Source organism: Phlebotomus argentipes, unplaced genomic scaffold (genome assembly GCF_947086385.1).
Source record: "Phlebotomus argentipes unplaced genomic scaffold, Phlebotomus argentipes genome assembly contig_5, whole genome shotgun sequence".
NCBI lineage: Eukaryota > Metazoa > Arthropoda > Insecta > Diptera > Psychodidae > Phlebotomus > Phlebotomus argentipes.
In genome coordinates this window covers 2,101,559-2,113,663 of record NW_026776165.1, presented here as the reverse complement: position 1 = coordinate 2,113,663, position 12,105 = coordinate 2,101,559, and the positions used below count along the sequence as shown (strand labels likewise).

At 52.0% G+C, this 12,105-nt stretch overlaps 5 protein-coding genes across 6 annotated transcripts; 2 read left to right on the top strand and 3 right to left on the bottom strand.

Annotated features, from left to right (window-relative positions):
- The first annotated feature begins 8 nt into the window (after nucleotides 1-8).
- On the top strand, nucleotides 9-2,087 carry LOC132265770 (T-cell immunomodulatory protein). Its single transcript, XM_059766543.1, has 2 exons — nucleotides 9-1,444; nucleotides 1,505-2,087. Exons 1-2 carry the CDS (start codon nucleotides 121-123, stop codon nucleotides 1,939-1,941), a joined length of 1,761 nt encoding a protein of 586 aa, XP_059622526.1. The 5' UTR covers nucleotides 9-120; the 3' UTR covers nucleotides 1,942-2,087.
- An 81-nt stretch (nucleotides 2,088-2,168) lies between these two features.
- Nucleotides 2,169-3,201, top strand: LOC132265933 (uncharacterized). Its single transcript, XM_059766732.1, has 2 exons — nucleotides 2,169-2,998; nucleotides 3,060-3,201. The coding sequence occupies exons 1-2, from the start codon at nucleotides 2,169-2,171 to the stop codon at nucleotides 3,199-3,201; spliced, it is 972 nt and encodes a 323-aa protein (XP_059622715.1).
- A 44-nt stretch (nucleotides 3,202-3,245) lies between these two features.
- LOC132255541 (neuralized-like protein 4) lies at nucleotides 3,246-8,281 on the bottom strand. 2 transcript variants are annotated; one of them, XM_059751620.1, is made up of 5 exons: nucleotides 8,055-8,281; nucleotides 6,722-7,990; nucleotides 3,693-6,666; nucleotides 3,507-3,615; nucleotides 3,246-3,441 (listed from the first exon to the last, which is right to left on the bottom strand). In XM_059751620.1, exons 1-5 carry the CDS (start codon nucleotides 8,205-8,207, stop codon nucleotides 3,246-3,248), a joined length of 4,701 nt encoding a protein of 1,566 aa, XP_059607603.1. In that variant the 5' UTR covers nucleotides 8,208-8,281. The 2 variants fall into 2 exon arrangements, with proteins under 2 accessions (XP_059607603.1, XP_059607604.1); XM_059751621.1 differs by lacking the exon at nucleotides 8,055-8,281 and having other exon boundaries at nucleotides 6,722-7,735; nucleotides 7,831-7,848.
- Nucleotides 8,282-8,333: 52 nt separating this feature from the next.
- Nucleotides 8,334-10,680, bottom strand: LOC132256619 (ATP-dependent RNA helicase DDX24). The gene is made up of 2 exons (XM_059753140.1): nucleotides 10,488-10,680; nucleotides 8,334-10,428 (listed from the first exon to the last, which is right to left on the bottom strand). The coding sequence occupies exons 1-2, from the start codon at nucleotides 10,632-10,634 to the stop codon at nucleotides 8,380-8,382; spliced, it is 2,196 nt and encodes a 731-aa protein (XP_059609123.1). The 5' UTR covers nucleotides 10,635-10,680; the 3' UTR covers nucleotides 8,334-8,379.
- A 200-nt stretch (nucleotides 10,681-10,880) lies between these two features.
- Nucleotides 10,881-12,021, bottom strand: LOC132265931 (retinaldehyde-binding protein 1-like). Its single transcript, XM_059766730.1, has 4 exons — nucleotides 11,814-12,021; nucleotides 11,508-11,753; nucleotides 11,258-11,451; nucleotides 10,881-11,197 (listed from the first exon to the last, which is right to left on the bottom strand). Exons 1-4 carry the CDS (start codon nucleotides 12,019-12,021, stop codon nucleotides 10,898-10,900), a joined length of 948 nt encoding a protein of 315 aa, XP_059622713.1. The 3' UTR covers nucleotides 10,881-10,897.
- Between the last annotated feature and the right edge of the window lie 84 nt (nucleotides 12,022-12,105).

Here is a 12,105-nt window from a genome sequence, read left to right as displayed (position 1 = left end):
TGTGTGGAAACTAGAAGTGTCAAAGTGTTGCACACAAAAGAAAATTTTTGCTAGTGTCCTGAAAAACGTGAAAATTCACCATTTCTGCTGTGGATTTCCCCAGGAAAGCCTTCCGTGAGGATGAAAGAGTACCTCAGGCTTCTGCCCTTGGCGCTTCTATTGCACTTGGGCTCGTGTCTGGACTTCACTCAGACTGTCTTTGGCTCCGCCACTGATGGAGTCCCAGCAGCCTTTGGGGACTTCAATTCAGACGAACTCACAGACATGTTCATGCTGCGCGATGACTTCCGGACGGTGCAGATCTTCCTGGGCTCGGACACTGAGCCACTGCTGAAGGAGGGACCCAAGTGCACGTTCAAGAACCTGAAGATCTCGAGTGTGGTTCCGGGGGATTTCGACGGGGACGCCTTCATGGACGTCCTGATCACTGTGAAGGGATCCGACGGCAATTTGGGCGTGTTCGTCAACTGGGGCGGATCGTCTTACATGAACTGCACAGACGAGGAGGAGAAGCTGCTGGACATTCACGGAGAACCGATGGTGCTGGACTTCAATGATGACATGGTGATGGATTTGTTCGGACTGGAGAGCACGACGGACAAGAGAACGTTCTGGCTGTTCAAGAAGGACCGCTCGACGCCAGAAATGCGCCAAATGCCAATGCATCACAAGGCTGGACTACGATTGCCACACTCCCACGCGTTCATTGACCTGAATCACGACTTCACGGCGGATCTGTTCATCACGGCAGAGCGCAATTTTGAAGTGTGGAACGGCACTGATCGCCACGATGGCTTCATGTACAGTCACACCATCGATCTGCCCACAGGATTGAATGAGCACGTGGGCCAGGCGCTCTTCCTGGACGCCGAGCTGAAGGGCAACATAAATCTGGTGCTGCCCATTTGCTTCGACCGCAAGTGCAGCAATTCCACCATTCTCGTGCACAACGGCCACCAATTCCACGATCTGGAGGTGAACTTCAAGGATCCGGACAACAAGCAGTGGGGCTTCGTCGTGCCGGACGATCAGCTCTTCACCAATGCCATCACGCTGCGCGGCGGAGACTTCAACATGGACGGCTATCCAGATCTACTGGCCACTCTGCAGCAGCATCCGGGCGACGCCATCCAGACGTTCCTGCTGGAGAATGTACCGTCGGAGCGCAAGAATAGCCCAATTTCGCGTACCTTCGTCGTACGCTGGAAGGCTCTGGCGCCCTTCGCCAATGGCACAGTTGCCGGCGCCTTCTATGACTTCTACCAGGACGGCATCCTGGACGTGGTGCTTGTGGAGAAGTCCGGCAGTCAGTACAGGACGAAGGCCTTCCGCAACTCCCTCGACTACGACGCCAATTTCGTCAAGGTGATCGTCCTCACGGGCCTGGTGAACAAGGAAGTTCCCACCACCAAAACACCCCTCGGCAGGACGAAGAAGACTTACGGTGAGTGACAGCCACGCCCTCAGCAAGGCCACAGTCCTAATGCTCTCTCCTGTCTTTCAGGCACCAATTTGCCAGGTCCTCGCATTGCGTACTACACCATCACGCAGGATGGCTATCCGCAGGAAGGAACGTCCGCGCAGATTCCGCAATCCGCTTACTTCGCCCTGCATCTGCCCTACACCATCTTTGGCCTGGGCAGGACGCCCAACTTCGTGGACTCCATCACCGTGGGCCTCTCCAATCAGTCCAAAACCTGGACGCAACTCATCCCCAACTCCCAGGTCATCGTGGTGCCATGGCCCATCAAGGAGCCGTGGCGCTGGAAGGCGCAGCTCTTCGTCACGCCCAGCAAACTCATCCTCATGAGCATGGTGGCGCTGGGCGGTACATGCCTGGTGATCATGCTCATCATCCTGGGCCTGTACATCAAGGAGAAGCGCGAGGATAAGCTGGAGAAGCTACAGGAGGCGCACAGATTCCACTTTGACGCCATGTAGATGTGAAGAAGAGCGTGCGATTTTCAAATTATTGTGATGCCTAGAAACACCCTCCTAGCCTCCATTTTTTCTTGTCTCTGTGTAAAATACCCACTAATTTAATGAATTTAATCAAAACGCTGTAATATAGAACCTTATTTATAAATATCGCGCGCGAGTTTTATTTTTCTGGGCCGAGGAAATTCTGCTGATTAGGCAAAAGAGTTTTGTCAGTGAATGTCATTGGAATGACTGCAATCAGAGTGATCTTCGGCGCTTTCCTCCTCACAACTGGCCTCAATGCCACACATGGCTGGTGCCTGCAGAGTCTCGGTGTTCAGCAGTGTGACTTTGAGCTCCTGCACGTGTCTGTGCACCATCTGAAAGCCTTCCTCTCGGTCAAGAGTAAGAATACCAGTCAGATTGCCACTCTTGTGGAGACTTCGTGGCCAGAAAACCTGCTGCACTTCGTCGCTCGTCGCTTTCCCAATGCCCAGGCGCACAATCTGGCCACAGGATGTCAGAGGATTGTCCAGAGTTGGCGAACAGCTGTGGATGCCAAGTCAAGATTGTGGGTAATCGACAGAGGCTCCCCAAAGTGTCCACCCAAGCTCATCGTCTACAATCTGCGAACGCCCTGGAACAGTGAAGTCCATCGGCATGTCTTTGGCAATGCCACAGAAGGAATTTTCACCTCCCTCACCATTGATCCTGAGACGCACGCAGGCAGATTCACCAGAGCTTATCTCACACTCAAGGAGAGCAACTGCTTTGTCGTCTACTCCCTGGAGGAGAAGTCCTTCCGGACACTCTGCTCCAAAGACACCGCGAGATTCAGTGAGTCCGTCATCCTGCCCACAGGACAACTCTATCTCTATGACTCTACCCGGAATTCCCTCCATTTTGGCGACATGCGACGGATTCGCGACGAAGAATTCCACCGAAATGACGTGATATTCTGGGAAACAATGATTATAGGAAGCTTATTGGGCTCTGGACGCTCACTGACTGTGGATTCCCACAACTTCCTCTACTACATCATCCCTCGCGATGGAGTAATTGTCAAGTGGAACACAGCGTAAGGATGAATTCATTGCTAATATGCGCAGAAATCCTCATCTTTTCTCTTCCCCACACAGAACACCCCTGACAGCTGAGAATCACGATGTTCTCCATTTCCAAGCCACAGAGATGCTTTGCCTCATCTGGAGCTACCAAGAATCCCTCTGGCTGATCAACTCCGTGGCCAGTGAAAACATTCACAGCGTTCGACTTGATTGAAGCATATTTATATGTCCTCTTGAGATCACTAAAATAAAGAGAGTCTAGCATCCGGATGGCTCTGTTTCCATCTTGAGCAGAAGCGCCGTAATCACGCACGCTCCAGCTTCTTTGGTTGTCCACAGCTCCTCATCTGTCGAGGCTCCCTCCTCACCATCCTCCTCCCTGTATCCACACAGACTCTGCGTCCTCACCCTCACCTCGAACGACGTGGTGACGCGTGTGTTCCCGAAAGTGAACCTGCAAGAGATAATCAGCACAATTGTAAAAAGTGCCTCCATGGGGATGATTATTGCATCACTTACGTGTGCTTGGGCAGAATGGGAACGACATTTGGCGTTGTGCTGAGTATTAGATGCTTTCCAGGTCCTGAATCATCCTTCTGCAACTGAGCCACGGAAGATTCATTGGCGTCTGCAACAGAGTGTAATGAGGAAATAGTCAAATGTTGACCACGAAACAGTAATAAAAAAATAACACTTTTCTTTTACCCAGTGGCAGAAGATGTCCTCTGTCCAGAATCGGACGAATCCTATTCACGCGACTGAGATAGAAGGCTGTCGTCCAGTCTGTACACTCCGTTATCATCCCTCCAGCATTGCACGTCTCCTGATTCAGCTTGAATCTCACCCATCCTCGCACCAGACTCGCCTGCGCACTGGGCACACAATCCAGACAGTAGCAAGTGGGATGATCGTAGCTGAAGAAGGCATCGGGCAGCACCAGAGTCTTCTTGAAGTCACTCACCAACTCACGATACTCACACTCTCTCGCCTCAGTGGTGGCCAGCGCTTCCAGATCCACAGAAACACCCCCACCAACAGCCCCAGCAGAGCTGCCCGGTGACTCCAGACACTGCTCCGTGCGATTCTCCTCCACTTCAACCTCCAGATAGTTGGAGTCATTGTTCACCTCTGACGCCGGCACATCTGGAGCCTCAAAGTACACTCGCGGCTCCTCCTGATTGTGAAATCTCTGTGTGCTCTGACTGCGCTGAATATTGAGATTCGTCGAGTGCTGCAGCTGAAGAGATTCCCGCAGACAGCAGGAGTTCGACAGATCATTGCGCGCCTCCATGGATCTATTCTTAATGGAGATATTCATCAGCAGATTCTCCGAAACACTCTCCATCACGGATCTCGTCATTGATGACGGTCCAGGAGCACTGATGGATGGCAAGGAAGTCTCTGTCTCCTTCTCATGCACCTCCAGATCTGCCTTCTCGCACTGCGGCACATTCGACTCAGACTCCGGACCGGCAGCCTCGAGTGTGTTCTGCAGTGAAACCTCCTCATTAAACGGACTCCCATTCCTCATCACCTCCGCACTGACCAGTGAGATCTTCTCACACTTGCCATAGATATCAAACACCGGATACACATGATGAGGCAATCCCGTGACCAAATCGTCCAGCGTCACAGAATTCACCATCACAGTCAAACTGCCGGCGTGATTCAGCAGCGTTATCACACTTCCCTTCTGGATGTCCTCCAGCGCTACCGCGTAGGGACACTGCATTCGATTCTCATTGATGTTCACATAGTCCTCGGCAAACACCCAACACGGCCTCTTCATGTTGATGGCACTGGCAGGCACCTGAACGTGACTGGCAGTGGGACAGAAGCCCACAACACCCACCAGAATCGTTCCCTTCCACTTGCTATTCACCTCATCGATCCGGATACTGATGCTCTGTCCCTTGCACAGCGGCTTGGACACGAACACCACTCCATTGTTGTATCCCTGACAACGCCAGGCACTCTTCCTGTCCTCCGACAGCTGCACCTGCTTCCCATGCACATCTGAGAACTCAAAGGCCAGCATATCCGAATCTAGTGACTCCAGCATTGAGTCTTGCTTGTTCAGCGGATCCACACCAAACTCCAGCGAGTCCTGGAGGCGCAAACTGCATGGCCGCAGTGGCGACGAGGCACCCTGACACCTCGAAATCACCTGCACAGCCATAGTGGAGCCGATCAACTCCACCACAGCGTAGACATCCGGCGAAAGACTCTGGAAGCTAATATTCATGTCCTCAGAATTCAGCAGAATGTGCAGAGTGCGCGCCGGAGTGACTTCCAGTGTCAGACGATCACCCACCCGCAGCCACTCAAGCGACGCCAGAGATCTGTTGATCAGAGATCCATTATAGCGCGCCTCATTGCACGAAATGTACCAAACATTGGCAGGGATTCTCTTGATTGTGCTCGGGATGTTCTTCCTCACGTGCTCATCCGTGAGATTGAGATCAGTCACGCCGAATTTCAGGCATCCGGCGTACATTTGGTTGATCTCTGTGATCTTTATCTCAAACTGCTCACCCACGGCCAGAGGATGCTCCGAGAAGGCCAATCCGTGGGACAGAGCCGCCGCTGCATTCACACAGCGGTTGGCCATCGTCCAGTTCTGCGACAGCGAGATGTTCCCGGAGATGCACGACCAGCGGTGCTTCGCCTCCAGCGCCGGCTGTATCACTGACGTCGCCTGGAGGCTCTGAGAGTTCTCACTGGTGGCATACGGCGCCCGGATGTCCAGCTGTGGTGTGGTGATGCTAACCTGAGCGCACTGACCGTAGAGATCGATGACAGCATAAAGATTGGGCGTTCTCAGCTCATACGCTGCTCCCTGATCCACTCCATCGATGACAAAGTGGATGAAATCCCCATTTCTCATCACCCCAATTCTCGCTCCCGTTGTCAGAGTGTCCAGATCGAAGGGAATCAGTCCATTGCGCACAATCACACTGTTGTAGATCAGCGAACTACCCGACAGCATTAGAGTATCGTGGCTCAGGTCAGTGGCAGTGCTGGGCAGGCTCACCTCATCAGGCCTGGCGCCCGTCACACCGATCTCAATGCTCCCCGTCCAGTGATCAATCATATTCTCCAGCACCACCTCGAACAGCTCCCGCTGGCGCAGCGGACGATTGCTGAACACAATCGATCCATTAAACTCCGCCAGTGCCTTCGGTCGACACGCCGTGAATCCGCCATTGGAGATTCTGGCATTCCTGCCGTGCACCTGATGGAATCTCAGCCTCGGCTCGCTGCTGTAGAGTGTCGTGTTGGAGATGGTTGAGTTCCCCGTGTCTGGACTTCCGCACTCTGACGTGTCGACAATGCTGGCCTGCGCCGCCTGGCCGTACAGATCAATCACGCCGTACACCTTCTCCGGCACACCCGTGGCCGCCGGACCCTGATCCATGCTGTTCACGTAGAAGTGCAGCACGCCATCGTCCTTCCGCACAACGCCCACACGATCACCCACTTGCAGCCGATCGAGATTCTGGCCATATTGCTCAATCACAGTCGTGCCATTCTGCATCACACCATTGCCAGTCATCATCCACGTGCCCGAGCGCACGTTGGTCATCGTGAAGGGGAACTCCAGCTCTGTGGGACTGTGCGTGGTCACACCCATCTCAATGGATCCCGCCCACTTGCTCACAACTCTCTCCAGGCGCACCTGAAAAGGAACACTCAGACAGATTATTGCAACTCCACGCAGAGATTCCACTCACCTGGAACAGCTCATTGGGCCTCAGTGGCCTCCTGGTCAGCACCACGCCGTTGTTGAAGTCATCTGAGGCATTGGGACGCAGAGCCGTGCGTCCGCTATGCGTCACCGTGGCGTGAGATCCGCAGATGGGATGAAAAGTGAGTCTATCCGAAGGCAGAGCCTCGAGATCAATGAGTGTCGCTGGAGTCTCGACAATGTTGGACACCGCTTCGACAGCGGCATTGCCTGTGCTGCCAGCATTAGTGTTCTGCGACGCCAGATTGTTGCGTCGCGTCACGAGATTCTGCTGCTCGCGCTCATCCCTGTCCACAATGGTCACCTTGATGGTCATGCCGTACAGATCGATCACGCCCCAGAGGATCTGCGCCACTTTCGTGGCCGCGCAGCCCTGATCTCGGCCGTTGATGAAGTAGTGCAGATTCCCGTTGGACTTCCTCATCATCCCCACGCGATCGCCCTCGCGCAGCTCGTCCAGATTGAACTCCCCGTACTCGCGACGCGTGCCCTTGCCGTTCGTGAGGATGCCACAGCCGGACATCATGATTGTGCCCGAGCGCATGTTGGTCATCGTGGCGGGGAAGTGTAGCGCCGAGGGATTGTGGGTGGTCACGCCCACCTCAATTGAGCCCGACCACTTGTCCACGAGCTTGTCGATCCGGATCTCGAACAGTTCGTTGTCCCTCAGCGGCCTGTGTGTCATCACGACGCCGTTATTGAACTCATCCAGCGGCCGGCGGCGCTCGGCCGTTCGCGAGTTGGAGCTCAGCTTCACCAGGCTGCCGCAGCGCGTGTGGAAGCGCAGCCGATCGTTCATGTCCAGCGCATCCGCGGCCGCTCCCGGCGGCGGACTCACGCACACGTCCACCGACATGGGAATGTCGATGTTCTGCGTGACGAGTGTACTGCTGGGGTGACACTCACACGTCGTGGGCGTACTGATCACCACCTCCACGCACTTTCCGTAGAGATTCACGAGGGCATACAGTGTCCTGGGCAGTCCGGTGGCGGCCACACCCTGCGAAATCCCATTCACATAGAATATTAATTCCCCGGCGGAGCTCTTCACAACACCAACACGGTCGTCTTCATTGAGACTTTCCAAGTCAATACCATAGAATTCCACGATGGTGGCGCAATCCTTCAGCACAGAGCTTCCGGACATGAGCCAAGTGCCATGGCGGAGTTTCGTCGCGCACGCTGGCAGCTGCTCGAAGTGATCCGGCGGCACGGCAGTCACGCCAATCTCCAGACTCCCACTCCACGCGTGAATCTGCACGGCAAAGCACACAATTATACATCAACTGCAGAGCGCCCCAAATCGCCCAGACTCTCACCTTTTCAACTATGCGAATCTCAAAGAGCCTGTCGTCCTCCAGCGGATCAGCACTCAGGCACAGTCCGTGATCGAAGTCACTCTTGCGGCGCGTGGCACGTGTGTTGTTCTCACTCAAAATCACTTTTTGGCCACATTTGGAGTGAAAAAACATACTTTTCACGAGACGTTCTCACGCTTCAGCGCAAAAATCGATCATCGCGAGACTGACTTTTTGTTTTTCCCCGCTAGTGCGCCGCTGAGAAGACAGTTGGCGCTGCAGATGTGGTAATTTCGCGCGTTAATTTTCATCATATTTTATTACACCAATCATGTACAAAAATCCCTCAATCTTTCTTCTTCTGCTGCTGATTCTTTTGCTGCACCTTCTTCCTTTTCGGCTTCATCGCCTTCTTGATGACCTTCGACGATTCCTTCCCACTCTGGATGGCCGCCTTCATCACATCCACAGCATCCTGACCGCGCATCGCGGGCATTTCCAGCCGCCCAGCCGCTGTGGGATACTTATAGCTGTATCCCTTGGGAAACAGCGGCTTGGCGAGGAGCTTGCTCAGTTGTTGGTGCTTCTCCTTGAGCGCCTTCTTTTCCTGCTCATGTCGCTGCTTTCTCTCCACTCTGTGATCTTCCGCCTCGGAATCCGACTCGCTCAGTATCATATCGATCTCACGAGCGGCCTTTTCGCGCCATCCCACCTCCTTCTGCGTGCGCCTCTCGCGCAGATCCATCTCGTCCACTTGTCTGGCCAGGATCACGCGATCCTTCACCGCTGTGAGCAGGCGCTGGTTGATTGGGAACACCGGCAAATCCTCGCTGCGCCCCAGAGTGCGACACAGCCGGCTGTAGCACTCGACTTCGCTGGGCTCCATCAGGAGAACCGTGATGCCTTCTCTGGAGGCCCGCGCTGTTCGTCCAGAGCGATGGACGTAGTTCTCAGACGTTCTGGGCACCTGATAGTGAATCACGTGCTGCACATTCGGGATGTCTAGACCCCGGGCGGCCACGTCTGTAGCAATCAGGAGCCCCTCGGCGTCATCACGGAAGCGCTCGAGGTTCTTCAGGCGCTGCTTCTGCGCCATGCTGGCGTGCAGAGGCAGAGATCGGCACTGGAGCAGGCTGAACAGGTGCGCCAGCCGACGCACGCAATCGATGGAGTTGCAGAAGACAATTGTACGCCCAGGATGACACTGCAGGAAGTAGTACAGGTAGTAATCCTTCTCCGTGAGAGAGCACACAATCCTGCACTCTGTCAAGTGCTCCGCTGTGCCGCTCGCCTTCGTGACGTCCACGACTTTGGGCTGCGAAATACCCAGAATCTCAATCACGGACTCGAGCTTCTTCTCAGACGTTATCTTCTGAGCCTTCTTCTTCTTGCCCATGTTCTTGAACTTCAGATAATCGGGCAGATCGTGCACCAGCGTCAGTGTGGCTGAGAAGACAAAGTTCTGCCTCTGCGCCTTCTTCTCCGCAATCCTGTTGATGCGCTCCAGCAGCAGCGTCAGCTCCTCGAAGTGTCCCTTCTCCATCATCCGGTCGGTCTCGTCAATGGCCAGAAAGCTGATGTCGTCAACCTTGTTGAGGTGCGCATTGCCCTCCTTCAGCAGCTCCCAGAATCTCCCCGGCGTGGCCACCACGATCTCAGGACACTGCCTCAGCAGACGCTCCTGCTTCACCAGAGCCAAGCCCCCGAAGATCGCCACCACTCGGACGCCCGTGTGCACTGCCACAGCCTTAATGTGATCCCTCACCTGCACAGCCAGCTCTCTCGTGGGCGTCAGGATCAGGGCATACAGCTTCCTCCTGATCTGCTCAGGCACTGGATACTCCTCCTCGTCGGACACCTCCTCAGGCGGAGGCGTCAGATTGTCTCGATCCTGCCTTCCCTTCACAATCTTCACGGTTTTCCTCAGTTTCACATCCGGATTTTCCACTTCCTTCTCCTGCAGCTCCATGATTCCATTCAGAATAGGCAGCCCGAATGCCAATGTCTTCCCGCTACCCGTTTCGGCCGCTCCCAGAATATCCCGGCGACCCATTAGCGCCGCCGGAAGAGTTAAAGATTGAATCTCCGTGGGCTTCCTGAACCCATTCTCGGCTATCGCTTGCAGTAGAGGCTCTTTCAGGCCGAAACTCTGCCAATCCTCGAGATCTTCAATCGTCAGCATTGCGTCTTCCTCGTGATCCCTTGAGATCCTCACAAAGCGCCCCACATTCGAGTCTTCCTCCTCGTCGTTGGAACTCTCATTTGATTTTTCGGTGATTTTCTGCTCAGACTCACCGCTTTTCTCTTGGCCTTTCTTGACTTTTTTCTTTGGATTCTTGGTGGGACTCTCATCATCTTCTGATTGTCTCTTCTTCCCGGATTTTCCCGGTTTTCCCTAAAAATGCGTGAATATTGCAGCGAAAACTCATGCCAAAATGTTTCTTTTGATTTTACCTTGACCACAAATTGTTTATCATAATTTTCCAGCACTTCCAGGCCGATGAATCCCTCGAGATTCGTCAAGGTGTCATCTGTGGCCAGTTGGCCAGAGATTTTCACCTCTTTCCACGCATTTTTACTCTTTTTCCCGAATGATTTCATTGCGACGAATGCACGTGTTTTCCCCCAATAATAATGAAGTTGGCAACGCATTCACAGTTCAAAATTTTCAACCGTTGTTACACTGTTAATTAGTCACACAAACTGGCCAAGGAAAATAAAACACAAACTCTGAATAATTTATTTATTACCTGAAAAATGTTAATTAAGCAACGTATGATAAATTTTGGATTCCAAAAATATTCTTTCGTGAACATAAATATTTATATTTGTTGTTCAATTGCCCCATAATTTATGTAAATTTTTCAAAAATTATAATTTCTGTAGCCCAGAGCATTTAAAGCGAGATATTCCTCATCGAATCCTTTCAGATAATCCCTGTATTCCTCCTCAGTTATCTCAGGATCTTTGATAGTTCCTCCAAAATGCTCCAACAAACACTCTTTCGGTATATATTCATAGAGTTCCTCAATATTTTCACCGTGAAAATAGATCATATCGATGTATTCTTGGGGTAGAAAAGGCTTTACGATCTTGTAAAGAGCGTTGACGTAAAAATTTTGATTTATCAAATGAACTCGCCTCGGAATGACTGGAACAACGCTCTGAAAATGTTTGATTTCAATCACAATTATCCCAGTAAAGAAATAACTAAAATGTCTTACTTGCGCTAAGCGTAGACCTAGCTTTATCAAACTGATGGTGATCTTCTTAAAATGCTTGTAAGAAAATCCTTTGCAGTCTATGACACCAACAAATCCGTTCACCTGACTTTCTGGCTCCATCATGATTCCTTCTCCAATCACGAAGCCAGCTGCTATGAACTCCATTGGCGTGGCGATATCGGGATCGAATAATTCTTTGGATCGACATGGATATTAATTGGGAAATAAAACAAATAATTTGCTAAATCACCTGCTCGACCCATCAAAACTGTGTGACCATGCTGATCCTTAACTGGTGACATGAAGGCAGCATTCATAGCAAGAATGTAAGCAACTTTCGAAGGAACAACATCCTTAAACAGCTCAGGAAATTCACTCTTGAACTTGAAATAGTTCTTCATCAGTGTGAAGGCTTCGTCGACATCAAACTTCCGAGCTCTTAGGAATTTCACCATGAAAGGACGATTGTCATATGGAATATCAAGATCTTCCTCTCCTAAAACACATCATACACAATTTAATAACTCATCCCAAGCATGAGAAAAGCTAGACTGACCTTTGATCAATTCACTCATTCTCTCCAAAGCCTTTGTCTTAACTTCCTCCGTTTCATTGAGCTCCTCTTCTGCCTTTTTCTTACTCTTCTCACTCAAATACCTCACATCAACCTTCAATGTGAAGTCACCCTTGGTAAATATGGGATATTCCTCGAGATCCGTGAGGAAAACCGAGTTCTTCCTCGTTCTCTGACTTTGAATCATCATTTTGATAACAATCACTGAACAAACAACCGCAACGAATGAGAATATTTCCAGGGATTCTCGCATTTTATACCTAATCGACTGTAT